The sequence below is a fragment of the Apteryx mantelli genome, chromosome Z, assembly GCF_036417845.1.
Source record: "Apteryx mantelli isolate bAptMan1 chromosome Z, bAptMan1.hap1, whole genome shotgun sequence".
Lineage (NCBI taxonomy): Eukaryota > Metazoa > Chordata > Aves > Apterygiformes > Apterygidae > Apteryx > Apteryx mantelli.
The window spans coordinates 87,471,173-87,492,091 of NC_090020.1; the positions used below are offsets into that span (position 1 = coordinate 87,471,173).

The 20,919-nt window shown below is 42.4% G+C and overlaps 1 protein-coding gene across 3 annotated transcripts in view; it reads left to right on the top strand.

The window, feature by feature from the left end:
* The window catches only part of NEDD4L (NEDD4 like E3 ubiquitin protein ligase), a 206,045-nt gene that overhangs the window by 41,546 nt on the left and 143,580 nt on the right, over positions 1-20,919 (top strand). For all 3 annotated transcript variants that reach the window (XM_067316469.1, XM_067316470.1, XM_067316471.1), the window contains exon 2: positions 3,305-3,378. In XM_067316469.1, the coding sequence (XP_067172570.1) occupies positions 3,305-3,378 (74 nt within the window). The remainder of the gene's footprint in view (positions 1-3,304; positions 3,379-20,919) is intronic.

Sequence of the window (20,919 nt, forward strand, 5' to 3'; positions counted from 1 at the left end):
CCTGAGCTTCCCTATGAGGATGTTATGGGAGACAGTGTCGAAAGCCTTGCTGAAGTCAAGGGAGACAACATCCACTGCTCTCCCATCATCTACCCAGCCAGTCATTCCATCAGAGAAGGCTATCAGATTGGTTAGGCATGATTTCCCCTTGGTGAAGCCATGCTGACTACTCCTGATCACCTTCTTGTCCTCCACATGCTTGGAGATGGCCTCCAGGATGAGCTGCTCCATCACCTTTCCAGGGATGCAGGTGAGGCTGACTGGCCTGTAGTTCCCTGGGTCCTCCTTCTTGCCCTTTTTGAAGACTGGGGTGACATTGGCTTTCTTGCAGTCTTCAGGCACCTCTCCTGTTCTCCATGACCTTTCAAAGATGATGGGGAGTGGCTTAGCAATGACATCCGCCAGCTCCCTCAGCACTCGTGGGTGCATCCCATCAGGGCCCATGGATTTGTGGGTGTCAGGTTTGCTTAAATGATCTCCAACCTGATCCTCCTCGACCAAGGGAAAGTCTTCCTTCCTCCAGACTTTCTCTCTTGCCTCCAGGATCTGGGGTTCCTGAGGGCTGGCCTGAGCAGTAAAGACTGAAGCAAAGGTGGCATTCAGTAACTCTGCCTTCTCTGCATCCTTTGTCACCAGGGCACCTACCCCATTCAGCAAAGGGCCCACATTTTCCCTAGTCTTCCTCTTGCTACTGATGTATTCAAAGAAGCCCTTCTTGTTGTCCTTGACATCTCTTGCCAGATTTAATTCCAAATGGGCCTTAGCCTTCCTCGTCGCATCCCTGCTTACTCTGACAACGTTCCTATATTCCTCCCAAGTGGTCTGTCCCCCTTTCCACTTTCTGTATACTTCCTTCTTCTGGTGGAGTTTTGCCAGGAGCTCCTTGCTCATCCATGCAAGTCTCCTGCCCCCTTTGCTTGACTTCTTACTCATAGGGATGCTCTGATCTTGAGCTTGGAGGAAGTGATGCTTGGATATTAACCTGCTCTCTTGGACCCTCCCCTTCCTTCTATGGCCCTGACCAATGGGATTCCTCTAGGTAGGTCCCTGAAGAGGCCAAAGTTTGCTCTCCTGAAGTCCAGGGTTGCAATCCTACTTGGTGCCCTGCTGCCTCCTCGCAGGATCCTGAACTCCATCATCTCATGGTCACTGCAGCCAAGGCTGCCCCCTTGTGAGGATGCCTCACACCTCCAACCAGTCCTTCCTTGTTTGTCCAACAGCACACCTCTCCTCGTTGGCTCCTCCACCACCTGTGTCAAGAAGTTGTCACCAATGCTCTGCAGGAACCTCCGGGACTGTTTGTGCCTAGCTGTGTTGTCTTTCCAGCAGTATGAAGTGAGCCTTGAGGAATGCTTTTGAGATTCTATTCAGATAGTCTGAAATACCATCTTTTGGGTCTTGTAGAACCTGAATTTTAGGGATCAGCCAGTATTTGGACTTCCTCCTGTGATTTTTTTTTCCATATTCTTTTTGATTCAATTAATACATAGAGGTGATCTTAATGCAGAGATGAGATGCCACTCCAACAAAAAGCACAAATACCTGTTGATTTTGGACTTTGTGGGAGGACTTCTGAGTAGCGTTCAGAACATAGTCACCATTAGAAATCCCTTGTTCTGTCCGTCTCTTCTTTGTATTGTGACTTCCTGTCCTTCAGTTCTCCCTCAATAAGGTCAGAATTGTCTGCATTTTTGGCATTTTTTCCATCCTGCTTTCTCTTTATAAAGGAATTTTCTTGACCCTCCTAATCTGCAAGTTCGTTGACTTTTGTCTAGAAGAGTCATTGACTTTTGTCACTCTTGAAGATCGAGCGTGTGCTATAATGCCTCAAAGAAAAGTATTGGTATTACCAGGTTGAAAAAAGTTAAAAACAAACACGCCCCCCCCCCCCCCCACACACACACCATTCACTTCATCTGTCAACATAACTATTTTTTTCTTCTCCACCTATACTGGTTTATACTGGCCAGATAGGTGGACAACTTTTTGCTCTTTTGGTAAAGAGTCTTGTTTTCTCAATTTGAAAACTACTTGTACAATGTAACTGCTGCTGGAAAGAATACGAGCAAACAAATTTTTGGAAAAGATTTAAGTAGTCAAGGCTTTTTTGTTTGTTTGTTTTAATGCAACAGAGTCATTACGAACAGGATGTTAGGATGAAGCTCTCCTTGCAGACAGGTTGAATAAGACCAACCTCCCTTGCATTTCTTTCTCTGAAGTATTTGTTCTGTTTCTGACTCCCTCCGGAGGAATGGTATTAGACTGGACAGACACTGGTTTGCTTCTGGGGCGTTTCTGACCTTCCTAATAATCTCAGCAAGTCTTAGATATAGCTGGCAAATCAGTATCTCTCCGTTCGCCATATAAAGCAGATAGAGTTGGTGTAGCATGGTCATGCCGTGAGAAACCTGGGGGAAAATGTTACTGTTTTCTGAACAAGCTTCGAGGAATGGATTCTCAAATGACAGTAATTGAATCTTGCAGTTTTGGAAGGGGTATTAGAAGAGGAAAAGGTATAACTGACATAGGTGACTTAAAATCTGTTTCTATAGGACACTCTTCAAATTTAGTTTTGGTGGTGTCTTTAGTTAACAAAAACTAGTCAAACAAGATAACAAGAAAAATACCGTTGATACCAATGTTCCCCAGGAGCTAAACATAACAAAGTGATAAACTGCTTGAACAGGTTGATGTTCTAGCAATATGCATCTTTGAAAGTTGTTTTTGAACTCTGTATATATCAAGATGGCAAGACGGGTTTAAGCAACTGAATTTTGGATTTTGAAACTAAGGGGTGTTTTTGTTTTGTTTTTTACTTTGTATCTTTTTTTTAAACCCTTGACATCTCTAATCTAGACAAATATTATGAATGTTTTACCTTGTGGTTGAAGAGACAGCTTTATAGTCTAAGCAGAATAAATTTCTGTGGAGTGTACATTAAATGAACTAGATTTCTGAGGATCACTTAGAATTTCAAATGGTCCTGTTCAGCAAATTGTCTTTTATTACTCTTATTATATTATTTTGTTATAGTATTATTCTTACTGCTATTATCCTGTTTTTGTTTAACTCTTAGCAGCTTTGGCTGGTAGGATTGGATGCTTTTCATGTTTGTCTTCGGGCTATTCTTTAACAGATTAGATGTACGCTTCTTGAAGGTTTTTCCTTTCAAAATCTAACCTAGGAAAGACTGCTACTATCTAAAAGCTGAGAGTTCATTCACAGTTTAACCTCTTGTGAAGTGGTGATCTTAAAGATCAGTTACTGAATAAACATTAAACCTATTTTCTTTTTTTATTAACAGGAGGAGTCTCGTATCCTCAGGGTAAAGGTGGTTTCTGGCATTGATCTAGCAAAAAAAGACATCTTCGGAGCCAGGTAGGTGTTTTGCATCGAGTATTTCATGCTTTTAAACACAATACACTTAGAAGAGCAAGAACACTATAATTGGTCGTAAACATAATGAGAGATCCTATTACCTGATTACAACCAATGCAAATTATGGGATGTTTGTTGGCAAGAAAGCCATTAATCACACTAACGACTGTTCATGCCCTCTGGAATATCCCCTCTTCACCACAGGAAACAGTTCCTTAGTTCGTCTTCTGCCCTAGCTCTGTCAGTGTGTAAGGAAGCACTCAAACTTTGGCAGGTTTTGATAATATTTAAAATTACTCCCAGCTGTCTCCCCTTATGACCCACATGATGCAAGAAGGACCGAAAGCCAGCAGCACCCTCTCTCTCAATTTGAGAAAGCTCCGCTCTCTCTGCTGGTTTTTGGTACCAGTCTCTTTGGTGCCAGGTGCCAAAATCTGACTTGATAGCCAGACTGTGAATTTCCTTGGACTTTTAGACATATCTGGATACCACTGCTGCAGTTCCTAAGAATGGTACATTTTAGATAGAAAAGCAATAAAAGCATTTTACCTTTATTTAGTTTATACTATTAGAAGTCTAGTGCAGGAAAGAGTTTGGCATGAATTGTGCTTTTTTGCTTTGGCTATGGCAAGTCCAGGTTTTGCTTTCGGTTGAGCCTTGAAACCACTTGTGTTTTAAACTGAGACCTGAGAGGAAAAAGAGCCTTCCGGAGTGCATGGGGCAGTCTGCCCAGGGCCGTCTCCTGTTCGTGTGTGCATCGAAAGATGGAGCGAACAGACCATAGTTTGCACTGGTCTTTGAGCCAGAAAAACTGTTGCCAAATGAAAAAACTGGTTTTAAGCGGTCAAGTGGAAACATATAGACACAGTTACTTTGTTTGTTCTCCAAAGTCTTTTGTTTTGAAAGAATTAGTCACAGGTGTAAAATGTACATATTAAAAAAGGAGGTGGAATAGCTTTCCTCCAAGCCTAGGCTTGTTGTGTAAATAGCGATTTAAAGAATCGGATCATTCTAAGGCAGTAAGTGAGGGAGCAATTGGTTTTGAAGTCAAAACTGATGCAGAAACCTTCTTTTTTTTCTGAAGACTAATTCCAAGTTTGACATTCTCTGCTGATCTCTAAAATGAGGAGATTCTTTACTAAAAATGCCCCAAACTATGTAGAAGTACCACTTTGAAGTTAGTGGTAGCCAATTTAGCTCTTATTGAAATGACTCTAATTTCTGAAATGATAAATGAACCTCCCTGTAGATTTCCCTGTATATCTTTAATGATGCTTGCAAATTGTTCATTAGCTTGCCTATCTAGCTTGAAACTACATGAAAGCAGCGATTAAAAGTTTAATCAACTTTAATTTTTTTTGTGAAATTTGCAACAAACGTTCCTTTGGTAGCTGTATGCAGAATATGGTAAGACAACGCTTTTTTATTTTCTTCCCCTGAATTTGCTATTTTGAAGAATAGCTTTTGATGCTAAGCATAAGCAACAAAAGAAGCGGCTCATGCGTAGATGTAATCAGACGCATCAGTGCTTGCCGAGTGGATTCATGGTAGTACTGTTCATAGTGTGGCGAGGTTGCACTAGAGGAGTACTACGGCTTGCTCTCGCTGCATCAGCACATCCCTCGCGGGACTCTCGCTCTTCGCCCAGTCCAGCAGCTGGAGTTGAGATGCTGCAGTACCAAAATGAGAGGGGAGGAACAAATTCTGGAGAAAAGATGGGACTAAGGCACAGAGAAAACGAGGTTTCTATTAAAAATACTAACCATAGATCTGCCATTTTTATGTGCTAACTCTGCTTTTTCTATATCTTGTTTAATTTGGCCTTTTTGTATTATTATGGATTTTTTTTTTAGTGACTTGATATATTGGGGGGATTTTGTTTCTGCATTTTTCTGAGCTTTAAACTTTATCACTTCTTTTGAGAAAAAAAAAAAGCAAAACTTCTGGTTGAAGTATCAGATCTGCTTATTAGAAGGAATTTTATATAAATATTGAAGTGCCACGGCAAATTCACAGAAGCTGAGAAAAATGGGAATCTCTTTAATATTCATTTGATTCTTTAAAGGATTGTAGTATCTCCTTCAGCCATACTTTTCATAGATCTTTTGTAAATATTTAAGAAGTCTTGTTCAAAAGAACTCCTGAAACTTGTTCAGAAATTGATTAAAAAAAAAAAAAACTGCTGTCTTTCAAAATTCACATAAACTAAGTGAAATTTGAACCGAGTTCTATTGATGTGGTCCTTAAATATTTAAATAAATTGGCCTCAAGTCAGTAGGATTTCCATAAAACCGAACAGTTAAAAACATAAGTTGGGAATATGTTTTTAACTTTGTTTTAAACAGTTCTGTGGTAAAAGTGAGACTAACAGCATCATACATCACAAACGTAGTGAAATGCTTGTTTCGTTGTGCTGACAAGCTTTCAGAAAGTGTTTGGGGGGGGGCTGAAGTTGGATTTGACTTTCTTTGCTCGTTTTAAGGGCCTTGCATATCTTGCTGAGATTTCAACATTTCATGCTGCTTTTGAATCTTAAGTATGGTTTAAGTCATCACAAACAGAATCATTCTAACACAGTTGCCCAGTATGTGTTTTGTAATAATTATCCTATTAACAGTTTGGTTGAGAATCAATACGGAATAGATGACTAAATTCTTGTTTTGGGGGCAGAGGGAGTATGTAATGCTTGAACTGAGCGTGAGGATGAGGAAAATGAGAAGCTGTAAAGGTTATAAAAATAGTTATTTGCTGTTTAGTGTATGTTCAGGATCCCTAAACGTAACAATAAGTAATCCTATCTACGTGTGTTTTCTTCTGCTGGTGTGGATGCAGACCCCGACCCTCTTTTTTTTTTATTTTTACTCTCCCCTAAATAACTTTCATCAGATTAAAAAAAAACAACCCCCCAGCAACTTGAAAAAGTCAAGTGGGGTAACTTTCAGCACACCGCCACAGGCTGACGTCTTGCCTGGGGGTTCCTGCAGTCGGGTTCCTGACTGGCACCAGCCTTGCCTCTCCGTCCCCGAGAAATGTAAAATCCTTGTCTCTCCGCATCCGCTGCCCGGTGGCGTCGCTGGGGAAGGGGGGTGCGGGTGCCCGTGGCTGTCCTGTGATGTTTTACGAGGGGATTATCCCTGCGGCCTGGGAGGCGCTGGCAGAGGCGGAGAAGCGTCCTTGCGCCCGTGGGCGTGCGGGGACGACACGGCAAAGGCCTCGGCTCGGTGGTGGAGCGGAGTACTGAGGCAGGCGCGTGCTGTTGGGCAGGCTGCGCATCTGAAAGCGTGAAAGTAAGTAGCCTTGCTTTGAAAAAAGTAGGCATTTAAGAGTAGAGGGAAACGAGCTCTGATTCACCCAGATGCGGATTTGGCCGGGCCTGGCTCAGGGGCCACCTTCCGCATTCGTTCCTTCCGTAACAACCGAGCGGCCGCAAGCAGCCGCAGAAGGCAGAAGGGCAGGGTCTGTCGAGGAGTGCGGCACGCTCCCCGTGCGAGACCCTCGCGTACTGCGCAGCAGGGTTTCTGTGCGAGTCCCACCCGGCCGCCTCTGCCCAGAGGCACCTTTGGGCTGTGGACCAACGCGTACTTTTTTGTCTCTTCTCAGAAATGAAATCAAGTGTTGAGGACAAATTCCTGTTCTTTGTAGTGCTGTTTTGGGGAGAGAGGCAGTCAAATGACTGTGCTAAATATTTTAGATAGTTACAAACTTTGGAATGAGTAAATCGTAAAATGTTTAACGAAATCTTCTGAAAACTGTTAGAGTTGCAGAATTCCGGTCCCAGCAGCTGATGTGCTCCTTCGTGGTTGAGTCCTGCAGCGTTTTAGTGCCGGGGCAGAACAGCAAGAACATTACTGTGCGACTGTGAAAGATGAACTACAAAGCATACGTTGTCTTTCATATCTCAGCAGGCTTTTCTTACGGTATTTAATTAACTTTAATATTAAACCCACCACTTGTAGACTTGTGGAGTTTGAAAGCCATTTTTGCCTGATAACATCTGAAGAAAATCTCCTGCCAGTTCGGAGCACTAGAGAAACTAGTGTTTTTCTCCTGAAGACTGCAACAATAAAGAAGACTCGGTGCTTTTAATTTTGTTTTTTTTGAAACTTTTTGGCTTATGAAAATATTTGGATAGTAACTGATGACATGTGAGTTCAGAAATCTCTAGAATTATGATTAGAATGACACAAAACATACTAGAATGTAAAGACAAGTAGTAGCCCTGAGTAATCTGAGGTGACAGTTAAATGTGATGGGTGCAATCTCCAGAATTTTAGCTGATGTAGACTTAAGTGATTTATTGACAGTTTTACATTTGGCCCTGTAAAATTATGACACGTGGAATCTTTGCTGTACTGCCACGGCTAGTAGGTACTGTAACCGGGAATTTCGTGAACTTAGTATTAGTTTTGCACGCTTACCTCTGACGTGGGCCTGAAAGATGTATTACAGTCTGCGTTGCCGTTCAGGCATGGGCATATGTATTTGCCACCAAGCATGCTGCATTGTAATTTAAGCATTATAATTTTACATTTATTTCCTTTCATTCTATCTCCAAACTTCCTCAAATGCCGTATCTTACTAAATTCAGCTATTGAAAATATTTGTATTCTTGTATGTAATTAAGTGATGCAAATTATAATGTAATTTGTCTTAATCATGCAACATACTGAACAGATTATTATTATTTATTACTGCTTTGTTCTTACTCACATATTATGGCGGCGCTCGAAGCCTCATTCGTGAGTGAGGCTGCGCTGTGCAAGTTGCTGTGTACAGATGCAGCTACGGCCTGGGGAACCCTGGAGTATAAAACGAAATCTCCTCTCTGGACTCCGGTGTACGTTTAGGTTTTACTGAAATCTGAGTAGATCTTCTCCCAGTGATGCTCTCGGTTTACTGAGCACCTTCTGCCTCAGTGGGCAAGTTCGTATCTTTTCCTGAAGGTAATTCCAGTGTGGACTTGGGTTTTTAATCATTTTGGTTTTTATGGGAATGGAATACTGTTATTTATAGATAAGGGTGTTTTGGTTTTTTTTTTATATCTGTAGATAAGCTTTTAACATGGATTTATGGATTCTTAGAATGCCTGGAGATGAGCCTCATATCACTGCTCTGGGCAAATACCTTTGTAGTAGCTGTGAAACAGGTGATACCACCATAGCTTTGAGGGATTTACTGCGTATAATTCCCCTCTTGCTGTTGCAGTGTTTTTACACCATTTTGAAAAAACACAAGGTTAAAAAGGAATTTAACAAGATGTATAAAATGTAGCAATGTAATAATTTATTTTAATTTAGAGTTCACCTGCACCAATTTTTTAAAATAATACAGTGCTTCTGAAGGTAACCGTGGGCTGGCCGTTATGTTGTTTGGCACAGTCATGGCACACTTTTATAAATACGATTTCTGTGTATTTACGCACAAATGCGTTCACAAGGAATAAAGGTGAATGCATTGTGTGAAATAATACACTATGGTGTGGATGTTCTGATTTAATCCAACAGAATTGGAAATAAAGGAGGATATGTTTGTATGTATAAAAAAAGCATATATCGGATTAAATCACTTAGCTGCTGCTTTGCCCTCTAAATCATGAGGCAAGTGAAAGCTGTGCCTGTCCGGAAGTCGAGGAAGGTGCGGTGTTTTCCAAATGAAACGAGGGTTATTTTCATTAAGAGGAAGCTCTGCTTCCTGTGACATAACAGCGGATGGTGGGTCTCCCCTGGGCTTGTCGTGTCCCCTGCGCCGCAGGCCCGCCACCTGCGAGGCACGGACCAGCCGTGAGCCTCTGCCCTTCTCGGGTTCCCTCTCCCAATCCCTGCGACTCCCGTGGCCGCGAGGCTCCCGTGCTCCCGGGGGCTTTGAATCACGCTTGTGTCCCTCTTCTCAACAAGGCTGGGTGACACGTGCCCAGATTCTTTCATTTATGCGTGTTCTGTTCCTATCGATTTACAGTGGCAGCGGAGCCCCCGGGACAGCAGAGCGTATGTGACTAGCAGATGAGAGCAGACGTGGATCTCTCATCTATCCTGCTATGCCCACTGTTGCTATTTCTAGTCCAATTTGAGTTATGGCAAACTCTCTTTTAACTAACAGAAAAATTCTGGTGACAAACGTGCCAGTAAAAGAGCTGGTGCATGTGCTACCTTGGAATTGAGTTTTAAAAACAGTCAGTTCTCTTTCTTACTGATTTCTCCTCTGTCTATTGGAGAGTAATTAATTGAGGTGAGTTAGTCATAAAAATTAAGCAAACAGTGCATTTGGTTTTGTAAATAATTTGGCACACAATAAATAAACAGACTTCAGTGCACTGTGCTATAGGATTTTGCAAGTACTGTCTTCATAAACAATAAAGCTCCCTCTGGTGGCGAGTTTAGTAAGGACCTGAATAAGCAGATGTTTTTATCAAGAACTTCTATTTTCTTTAAAATGATTTACTGTACATAAAAATAGACAAAACTCAAATTCTTAAATTGCTTTTGTGGTGCACATAACAAAATGCTTTTTGGCATCAACCATTAGTCAAAAATCTTACCCAGTAAAGTTAACTGCATTTAAGTGCATTCATAGGAGAATGTAGTTTCTAGAGAAATGTTTCAGTATTGCAAAATGGAAGTGTAAAATATAGTGTATATCCTGTCTCCAGGAATTCCTGGACATGGAGCAAAACTAGAGAATTCTGTGATGCAAACCTTCCAAATGACTGAATTCAGCAGAGCCACTTGCACAGACGGCGGTTGCTCAAGTGGAATAAGATTCATGTTGTATTTCTTTTTTCTAGCTGGAAAACAAAGTATAGGAAACCACCTTTCTTCTGCTGGTTTAAGGCTTTGAGAAATGCAGTATTTGGAGCAATATAAATCTTCTATTCTTTGAATTTTATGCAATGTCATTGATAATAAGTGTTTTAGTCTTGCCCAAAGAGTGGTGTGATTGCTCCATACCATTGCCGTGTGTACACTGTAGCTAACTTAATAGTTTTCTCATTTGTCATGCACTTATTAGGTTTCAAGGGAGCACTGGCCAATCCGAGTTGAATTTTAGTGGAAAATCTTGATGTATTATGCTACTTCAACAAAAATACTCATCAAATAAGACTTTTTATTCTTGCAAACATGAGTGAGTGCTTTAGCAGTCATAAGGATGCAACTGTGATGAGTTCCTGTTCCCTATCTCCACTGCCATTGCTTTTTCTTTTAATAATGAATCGTTCAACGCATGGCTGTTACGGTATTGCATTAGGGGGAAAAAAAAGTTTGCTAGCAATATATTTGGAGTGACAGTTGGCTCAATATGCAATGAAAAGCTGGAAGATTTTCTAGTATAGCAGAAATCAACATGTTATGGAGCAGGGGGAAAGGAAAGAAGCCAATTGAGAACCTCATTAAATCTAGACCAAGCTGTATTTTGGAATGCAAAGGAATAAAAAAAAAAAAAGTTCAGATTTTGACAGTAAAGTGCTAGATAGCGAGAGTGACCTGAAGGAAATGGAAAGGGTTGACAAGGTAGCCGCTGCACTGGTTAACTGGAATAAGATTTGGTCACTTCTTTATTTAAGTGCATGAAATTGTAGTGATTATGGATGTGAGGTGAACATTCAACAGAGATAATGTCTCTAAAGCAAATAGTATAAACTTGCCATCTGCCATCTCATCTGAAAGCAGAAAGAATACTCAAAGGGCTAAACAAAACTCTTTAATGAAGAGCTAGTGAAGAGATAAGTTGTTAAATTCCTTGGAAGGCATGTGAAGAGCATAAGGAATTGGCTGAAACTTCTTTTTTTTTGCCTTAAGAGATGGCATAGCCCAACAAAAGAGTTCAGGTTCAGATTTTTTGCCATGTGTGTAATAATTTAATTTTCATCATTTAATTTTGTCACAATGAATCTGTCAAAAGATTTTGTCACTGTTATGAAGAACATAGTTTTAGTATCCACAGCTAAAAATCTTCTAAACTTTTAAATTGTTTTTCTTTCACATTTTTTTTGCTTTTGCTTACATGCACTAATGCCTATTCTCAGTTTGTCCTTTGGACAGTATTGGCTTAAATGATTTAGATCAAAAATTTAACTCTGTGTAGAAACTAAGTCAAGTTTGTTGTTGTAGATGGCACTCTAGAAATACCTGAAGTCTCCTCTCCTGTAAATCTGAATGTACAGGTGGGTTCAAGCAGCTGAACTGCAGGGGGATTCCTGAAGGCTTCCAAATGCACCTAATAATAACGTAGATGAGCCCTCCTGTGCAGAATGCACCAACAAAACACGGCAATTCTGAGAGCTTCGGGAAGATGCTGCAGAATTTTAACAGAAAATGTATGATCAAAGCTTTTTACAGATACTCTTTCCTTAGCTCAACTTAAAATTTGAAAAGCAAGATCAGTTTTCTAAAATTCAAAGTCAAAATGAGATGCAAGCTTTTTTTTTCTTTGTAATTGTTCTTTATGTATCTCTACGGAATTAGAAAACTTGGAAGGGATTAGTTTGCCTGAGATGGTTAGTGCTAGCTCAGTTGAGAAGAACTCGATTCCTTTAGCTGTGTTCATCGGGCAAGACTGCTGTGTGTCACCTTGTCCTGTCCGGGCCCAGATGTGCCTGCACATGTGGGTTCCTTACCTGCTTTATAATCACGAAGGGAAATCCCGTCCCTCCTGGATAACCAGCGGTACAAATGTGTTTACCTTTCTGTTGAATCAGTCAGAGAACAAGATAAAAACTTACGCCCGCTTTACACTTCAGTGCTGATTTACACCAGTGAAGTGAGGCAAGACGAACAGGGACTCAGCACGTGAAATTCGTACAGTGTGGACAGAGGGTAGCTGATCGGGTGTAACGCTTGCAGGCGTGAGACTGGCCGCTCAGGATTTTGGAGTGACTTTGAACCGTTAAAGCCGTTTCATACTAAATCAGCTCTATGCATACGTGTGTGCATAGCAGGCAAGAACGAGTGTGTTTCAATGAACAGCAGCTACAAGGCAATCGGAACAGCCTTAGGCAAACGTTTAAACAAACTCACTGAGTGTTGGTGCTAAAGCAGGTGTGCAGACCTGCCTGGAACAGAGGAGAAATAAACCCCATGTAGGCAGAGACGGCTGTTTCCTGAAGTTAGAATTTGTCAGTGGTAATATATCCACCCTCGGGGAACGTATGAGCCAGGGTTGTTTCCGCCTTTCTCATTCCCAATGTTTGATAAGTTCCCTTGTACTTTCTTGTTTTGTTAGGCTTCTCCTGAGAGTCTTGGAAGATGCATGCTCAAATGATTTGGTAATAACAGGGATTGCTAGGGCAGACCCTTCACCGCGGTGTGGTAGACTTCCTCGAGGTACTGGCAGTGGTGGAGTTGCTGAAGAAGAGCAGTGAGGCTGCAGTTGATGTTGCGTATTTGTGAGCAACAAAAAGCCCAAGCTGCTGTCTCTCTCTTCCAGCTGCTCGTTTCATCGCTGCACAGTAGCTCGTCCTATTCCTTCTTTTTACTAGCAGCAGTTTATAGGGCGACTGAGTTCACGCTCTGGTCTCACAAACACTTGCATTGGCACAGCAGAAGGAGACAGTGACCCACAGCCTGGCCAGAGGGGCAGTGGCTGGAGACAGCGTAAGCCAGTTCCTCTCTGCGTTGAAGAAAGTGTAATGTCAGACCTGGCTGAGCAGCAATTTCATGCTGGACCTCAAGAAAACATTTTAAAGGACAGCTAAACAAAGCCCTGTCCCAAATGATGCTTAGTGGGTAGCTGCGAGTGGTGTTGTGAGGAGAGATTAAAGCTTGCTTATTAGAAATAAGATAGATAATAGATATCTTTATGTGTGAAATCTGGTTTTTAGAAACGTTAATGCTTGTTCAGCCTCATGCAAGCGAGGAAAACATGGGGTATTAGGCTGCTAAGTGTAGGCATGAGGTTTGTCGGTGTGTTCATTAAATTGGTACATGTATTATGGTGGCTTCAATTTTACACACGGCAAATTCGTGAAGGATGCTCGCGCTGCAGATGGATGCTCGCGCTGCAGAGGGCCATACGCGTTGTGCCAGGCCAGCCAGGTGTTTGGCGGCTCTGCTGTGGGAGGCCCCTGGGCTTGAAGACCGAGTGATGAACGTGAGAAACCAAGTGTCACCTCTTGTTCATTTTTGGCAGCTGGCAGCAGAGGGCACTAGAGAATTTCCTCAGCTTTTATCACCGACTGGTACTTTGCTGGCTTTAATGGTGAAAACTGGGAAAGCCTAACTTCCAAAATCAGCAGGGTTTTATCCAGTCATGCGTATTACATTCTTCAGGATGCACTGGATATATATATATCAGTAGCTGTTGTGCTATAGACAAGTAGGGGAGTGTTGTTTACTTGAGTTAGGTGGTCTTGCTTCGGAGGCTAAGGAGTAAGGGGTAATGAATAACCATTTCTAAAGTTTATAACGTCACAGTGTAGAAGAATTTCAATCAGATAAGTGCTTGGTAGGTTAGGTGCCATGTACAGATACACATACTTAAAATGTCTCTCATTTTTTAAAAAAGCAGTGCCTGTATTCAGACACTCAAATTTTTCACCTGCCTGACATCTACTATAAACTCCTAGTTCACCAGAATGTTATATCCTTACAAGAAAAAGGAACATATAGACAAAACTTTCTGAAATAAACCTTTTTGGTCTTAAAAATTTGGGTCAGAACTTCTGTCTTTTCTTCCTTTTCTGCTGATCACAGTAAATCATTAAGTGGAAGGGATTTAAGATATCAACAGCTTCAATGTCTTATGTATTTTCCTTTTTTCCTCCTAAATTTAGGAATGTCCCATATCTTATAGTTGAAAGACTGTCTGTGTCTGACAGTTTCCCAGGATGCAATTTATTTCTGCATCATGTCTTGAACTAAGCAAAAGAAAAGAGAACAGTCCTAGTATAACTGTGTTGTTTCTTCTCTGATAAATGAATATAAGTGTTGCTCACTTGCTCAACAGTGTGAGCCTGTAAATTGTTTTCATCTCGTAGTTATGGAAAGCATACAACAATAATGGCTGGTATTTTATTACCCAAGTCTGGCAAGCTTATCCGTCGTTAGCAAGTGCTACGCTGAAACATCTATCCAACTTGGTGAAGTTTTCTAACGTGGAGGTTTTTTTGTGTGTGTAAAGTATTTGTTTTCTATATCTGTCCTAAAATTTCAGAGCTGGGATTGTCCATGTACATTTAAGGACTTTTAGCATTTTAGATTTCAGATGGCTCTTACTCTGTTTTCAAGTCTTTGTTTCATTGGAATTGGCGCTTATGATATAAATCGGTATAATAATGGTAGTATCCCTTAAACCTCTGCAGATCTCCCAAACGACTTGAACCTCTTTTACTGCTCTGCCTGTTCTTTACTGAAGTGCCAGTGAAACCTCCCTCCTTTAAACTCAAGAGTAATCCATTGCAATTTGACCTTTCTTTTTGCTTTAAAGAAGCAAAATTCTTCTAGTTTTGGAGAAGTAATAAAAACAAAATAGATTGTTTTAGAGAAACAATATGAAGGCAATTTTTTTTTTAACTTCTCTCTTATAACCACATACTACTCCCTGGGGCTGAGTAAAAGGAAGGCAGAAATTATTGACTCAAAAAAAAGAAAATACTAGAGCATCTTGGGAGGGAAAGCCTTGTATCTAATGTAGCAAAATAAAGTTGTTGCATAATCATTAACTTTTAAAGCCTGCCTCTCCTCTGCAGCTTAACTGAAGTGAGACACTAGCAAGAACACAGCATGTATCCTTAAGATCACCTTTAACAGAGTGAGTAAGGTGATTTTTGCATTATTTAACACCTCAAGCAAAACGCTGTAATCTATAAAACTTAACCAGGAAGCAGTAAAATACTTGCTCATTTTCAAATGCCCATTATCCAGAGGATTCAAAACTGAATTACAAAATAAATGTTACAATCAAGTAATTTGATAAAATTAGCATGGGGAAATGCCATGTGACTGCAAAGGATCCACAACTCTGATACCAATCAAGGGATGATAATAAAACGCTGCTGATACCGAGATACAGTTAGACTTTTTTGGCAGTGGGATGCTTGGGGATTGTGGAAGTAGGGTTTTCCTTCCCTCCTTGGTCCTGGCAGCGGACCTTCCTGGGCATTTCACTCTGAAGCACCCAGGGCCAGCTGAGGGCCCTGACATTTTATTTCCCATTCTGTCCTTTTCCAGGGTAGTTTCCCCTCCACTTCCCTGGGGTATGAAGGAGGGTCTGTAAGCCAGAAGAAACTTCTTAATATCTGTGCATATAGAGCTATGGATTCAGTTTATTCCCGCCAGCATGTGAAGCACAAGTATCTTTTTCCAAGAATGGCAGTTTCTTGGACTTTTCCAGGGTTACTCATGTTCCCATCTGCAGTTACAAATTCAGCCAGCACATCTGTGCTGGTAACTCATGAGGCTTTCTGTCAGTGGGGGACATTTCCGTTTTGTCCAAGATGTGGGCCGTGATCTTGGTTTGGGTATATCATGGATGTCTAGCCTCCAACTCAGATTTAATGTATGTAAAACTTGATTTTTTCCCTTAGGCTCGAGCCTTGGGCTGCTTCATGCTGCTTTGTTCGCAGCAGTATCTCTGCCTGTGTTGCGTGCAAGATGGAGCCCTCCTTGGTCTCCTTACCTGTCATCATCGCGCATCTCATTTACTTCACATCCTGGTTTTCTTGCTTGGGTTAATATACCTTGATTCATTTATTGCAGAAAGACTGATTTTTCCCTACCTTGCTGCTCTGACCATGTCACCTTCCTTTCCTTGAAGCTACTGCTCTCAGTTGCATGAAGTTGTTGGCTGATGTCAGTGATTGCTCCATGAGGTCTGGCTCCCTCACTAATCTGTTAAGTAAAACCTTGTTTAAAAATTTACTTTCCTTCGACTCTTCTGGTCACTGTAAAACTCCCATCTTTGCAGCAGTGCTTGTAAAAGGCGAGCTAATAGCCAAAGGAAGCAGTGCTGCTGTACATCCCGTCGTGCTGCCTGGAGCTATTTGTTCGTTCTTTGCGTTCACCTGTCTGTCTGCGTCTGCTTTATCTCACCTCGTGCTTGGGTTGCCTGCTCTTAGGATCTGCCGCGGATCAGCTTTTTGTTCAATATTTGTCCAGTACCTACAATGGGGTTCTTGTACATTTAAAGACACCACAGCGATTTTTTTGTTTTTATGGAAGTTACCGTTGGAACAACAATTTGTGTAAGTGAAAAATAAACAGTTTTGAGGTTTCAAAAGGTGAGTGACGATAAGGCATGGCAACGGGCCATGAATCATCAGAGCCTGACCCGAGCGCTGGAAGCTGCGGGGCCATGGCAGGCAGCAGTGGTTCATGCCTGGCACTGAGTCGCTCTGGTCCCCCCGGAGCACCCAGGAGACTGCTGGGCAGCAGCAACCCCAGGCGGTGGGGATGGATGGTGAAGGCCCTGGTGCTGGCCCCAGGCAGTGCTCTCTTCCTCGCAGCTTTACCGTTTGTCCCGACTTCCTACTTGCCCCTCTTGCAATTGTCCAAAAGTTCAAGGTTATGAGCATGGCCCAAGTTTGGTGAAGGCTAATACCATACAATAAGAAAGTGCTGCAAATAATGCTTTTTACCATGCTTTTTTTTTTTTTTTTAACACTTTGTGTGTTATTTTTAGTGATGTAAGATGGGAGATTCTGACATGTAACTATGCCAGAACCAAAAAGGTTGGTGGAAGTTATTTCTCATAAAACATAACTTGCACTGCAGCAGTGAGCGTAGCCGTTGAATTGGATCAGTCCGGTGTGCCTGTGTACTCAGTAGAAGATTAAAGCGGTAACTGCTGATGAGCAACAGCTGTCGATGCAATTGAGCAGTGATTTTTGTCCTTTTCAGAGAGGCTGGCCCTTGGAAAGAGCAAGGTGTTATGAGCAGCAGTAGTGATACTTGGTTAAACAATCCCTTACGATATCTAACATTGTGCACTTGGAAATTGCTAGGGGCCATGAGTGCTAAAGATGTTTTGCATGAGAGAAGTAGCAAAGATCAGGATTTATTCTGCAGAATTTTTGTTGTTGGTTATGAAGTAGAAAAACGCCAACTTCTGTGTGAACTACATAACAGCACCCTTTATTTGCAGCACGTTTTCCTGTTAACACTATCTTTAGTAGAAACCTGTGCTGGACAGAAGTAGATTGCAGACAGAGGAACCCACTACAGACATTGGAATCAGTCATTTTAATTTGCAATTTCAATTTTTTAAAAAACTTTTTGAAAGGTTATTAAACTGAACATAAATAATTGTAATTAGCAAAATCCTTTAGAATTGGTTGTCTCAGACTGCCTTCCGCTTGTACCTGCACATGTCTCTGAAGCCTGTTGAAGCTCTTAGCAGGCCTGGATCAGTCAGTGCTGTGTCTGCACTGCCTGCGTGTCAAGGAGAAGAAGCATGAGGAAATGGTGGTGACCTGTTGCCTTCGTTAGACAGATTGTCAGCAGGTGGATGTCACTTGGCAGCAAGCTTTGGTTGGGAGAGTGTTTTGCGCAGGTCGGTAGCTATTCCACTTACATGCACTAAATGCTTTTGAGAGAGGTGTTTTGACCTCACTTTGATTAAGCTTGTGTGATTAAGCTTATGTCTGTATGTGTACGTTTGTATGTGGAGAGTTGCCAAAGAACAGGTAAAATACTGTAATTTCACATCCTTGCTTCTTGCCCAATAATTACTCCTGTCCGCATGTCTGAGCTTCTCTGTAAGGGTTTCTGTGCTGCTTGCGGATAGCTGGTGGGCTAGAGCACTTTTTCACTAACACATTTACACCTCAGAGTTTCCTCACATGGGAGGAGGTAGAGTTGTTAGGTTTTGCCACGTGGTCTCCAGTCTCCGATACTAGCAGTGATCACTGAAAGTAGCGTTAAACTTCAGGTGCGGGAACTGCTGCTTAGTCCCCTGAAGCCATAAGCGGCTGATGTGCGCACAAATAAAAACAAGTTCCTGCAAATAACTATCAGTTTGTAAATCAACCATTTTAAAGTAGTTGTCGCTGTGGAGGGGTGTTAGATGCAGGCTCGTGGTGGTTTAAGGTGACTGAAGTTGGGAAGACCGAAGGCCGTGGCGGTTGTGTGCTGCTTCCCCTGCCCCGGTGGCATGGTAGTGGTCGGTGGAAAGGAAAGCTGCCCCGCGGTACCGGGAGCCGCATCTCCGTTAGGGTGTCTTCCATGGGTGGGCGAATGCGACCGAGGGGCAGGAAGCCCAGCTGGGGGTCGAGGTTTGGTGGGGGGTTGTAGCCACGGAGGAGGCGGAGGGGAGCTGCTGAGGTGGAGCTGAGGAGTTCGGGCAGCTGGGGCCAGGGTGGCATAGGCTGTCCAGGTGAGCAGGGCTTGGAGCGGTGGCACAGATGGACAGACAGGCGGGTGCTTTGAGGCTGGAGCACACCGGCTGGAAGAGCGCTTCCTACAGTCACAGGAGCTCGAGAGTTGCAACCCGATGTTCAACCGGGATCTTTCAGGGCCTTTCCATTTGTTTCCTTTGGGCATCTCTGCTCAAGTGGTAAAGCGTAGAGAGGTGAGGAAGAGAGGAGTGCAGATGCCTCCAAAAATAGCTACAGAAATCCCAGGGCTGATTGAACACTAGCATTTTTTTCAGACTTCTCTGTGAGTAACTGGATCAGGTATAACTTGGCGATTAGTTTTTATTATGCAATTCTGCTGCCGGCCAGCATAGATTTTTATTGCTGTAAGTCCTCTGGGTGTACATTAAAATAGAGCAAATCCTGTATGCATTTATCATTGTCAGTGAGCTAGAGCCGAGCCGCTTCCCTCCTCACTTCCCCTACTGCAGTCCTGATGCTGGTTTAAGGTTTGCAGAGGATGGATTTCAGTCAAGATTAGTTTATCCCCAAAGTTTCCCCACTAATGCTGGTTAATCTTTGTGGGCACAAAGGGCAGGATAAAAATGCAGTTTGGCCTGCCCTAATGTATCAGCTCTGTTTTTAAAGTAATTTTTAAAACGATGTCTTAAGGAGCTAGCACATGGTGGCATGCAGTTCACTAGGTTGGTGCGTGCCAGCGCTACCCGAGACGAGGAGAAGCGTCTGCCCCGCATCTGCTGCAGGCTTCCACTCGCCGCGGGGCCGTGCTCCGTTTCCAGTGCAGGTGAGCCTGCTCGCCTGTCCCTTGGGCGGCTGCGTGGCTGCTGCTCCACCTTGTTTTAAAGCCTGTGGGTTTGGGTTTTCTTTTTCCTCATAAATACTGTTGCACTGCTGGGGGAGGAAAGTGATGTGCTTCTCTCCCAGCCCGAAGCTTTATTCCGGACACATTGCCAAGAAACCGTCTATCTTCCTGTGTTCTCAGGCCGGCGCTGTGCATTCGTCGCGGGGTGAGATAGGGACGGGGCGAGAGACGTAACTTTTGGTTCCCTTTTTTAGTAGACTTATCGGAACTGCTGCGAGCCTGTGTGCGTGCATGTGTGTAGCCCTCATGACTCGATGCAGCAATCATGCTAAGGAGGGTGAGAGGCAAAATTACGGGAAACATCTACTCTCATTTCCTTTTTTCTTTCCCCTATCCTGGCTAAAATAAAACTGTCTTAGATTGGATGTTGGTTACATTTCTGAGGAAGAAGGGGCAATTACACCAGAAAATAATGGGGGCCCCAGAAAACCAAGACACTGGTGTTTTAAGAAGTAAAGAAAATCATATCCTTGAACTATTTTGCAGTCTTCTTATGAGACATTCAATTACATTTATCAGTCAAATAAGCGATAAATTTTCAGCTGTGTAGAAAACCTTTAGCAAAAAGTAAAGACCCTGAAAGGTGCCCAAGGTTTCGTTCTCCCTTTCTGTTCCTTGGTTCTCCAAACTTTAAAAAGAAGGTAACAATTTTGGGCTCCTATGTAAAGAGCCTTGAAATAGATGTATAAAAAGTGCTGCTCTGGAACTATTATTATGTGAATAAATATAAAATACTTCATTTAAATTGAAAATTAATGTGAATAAATTTAAGCAGAAAAATATCAATAAATAATATTATGCAATTAAAAATCAAATCTTTTGAGCCTATGGTGGTACTAATGTGTTGCAAGCACTACAGATTGTCAGAAGATAAAAATGTTATTTTGGTAACATTTAGTATTTTGTTTCTGCACTTGTATGCTCTACCAAAGAAATGAGCACGAATTAATGCATAACTTCTAGCATACCTGGATTTAAATAATTTTCTTAGTTTGAAATGAAGTCTCAAACTTTTACCCTGACTTATGGTTTGAAAGAGAACCGCCAGGCCTAGGTCGGTTTGCGGGAGCTGATCCTAGCCGTGTGCAAGAGCGTGACCCTGCGGGTAGCGACTGTCTCGCCAAGCAGGGTCACCGCAGTAAGGGTGCGCTCGCTCCTCTTAGAGTTGCCCTTCAGCACGATGCCGGGAGATGTTTCTCCGCTCTCAGGGGATCTCCTGTGCAAACTGAACTTTGAGACGAGAGGCCACTAGACTTTTTGTTTGGTCCCATCGCAAAAGCAAAGACTGACTGGGGCTGGAAGGCACCTCTGCTGGGCACTAGTGCAGCCTCCCTGCTGCAGCAGGTTGCCAAGGTCTGTGTCCGGTTGAGTTTGA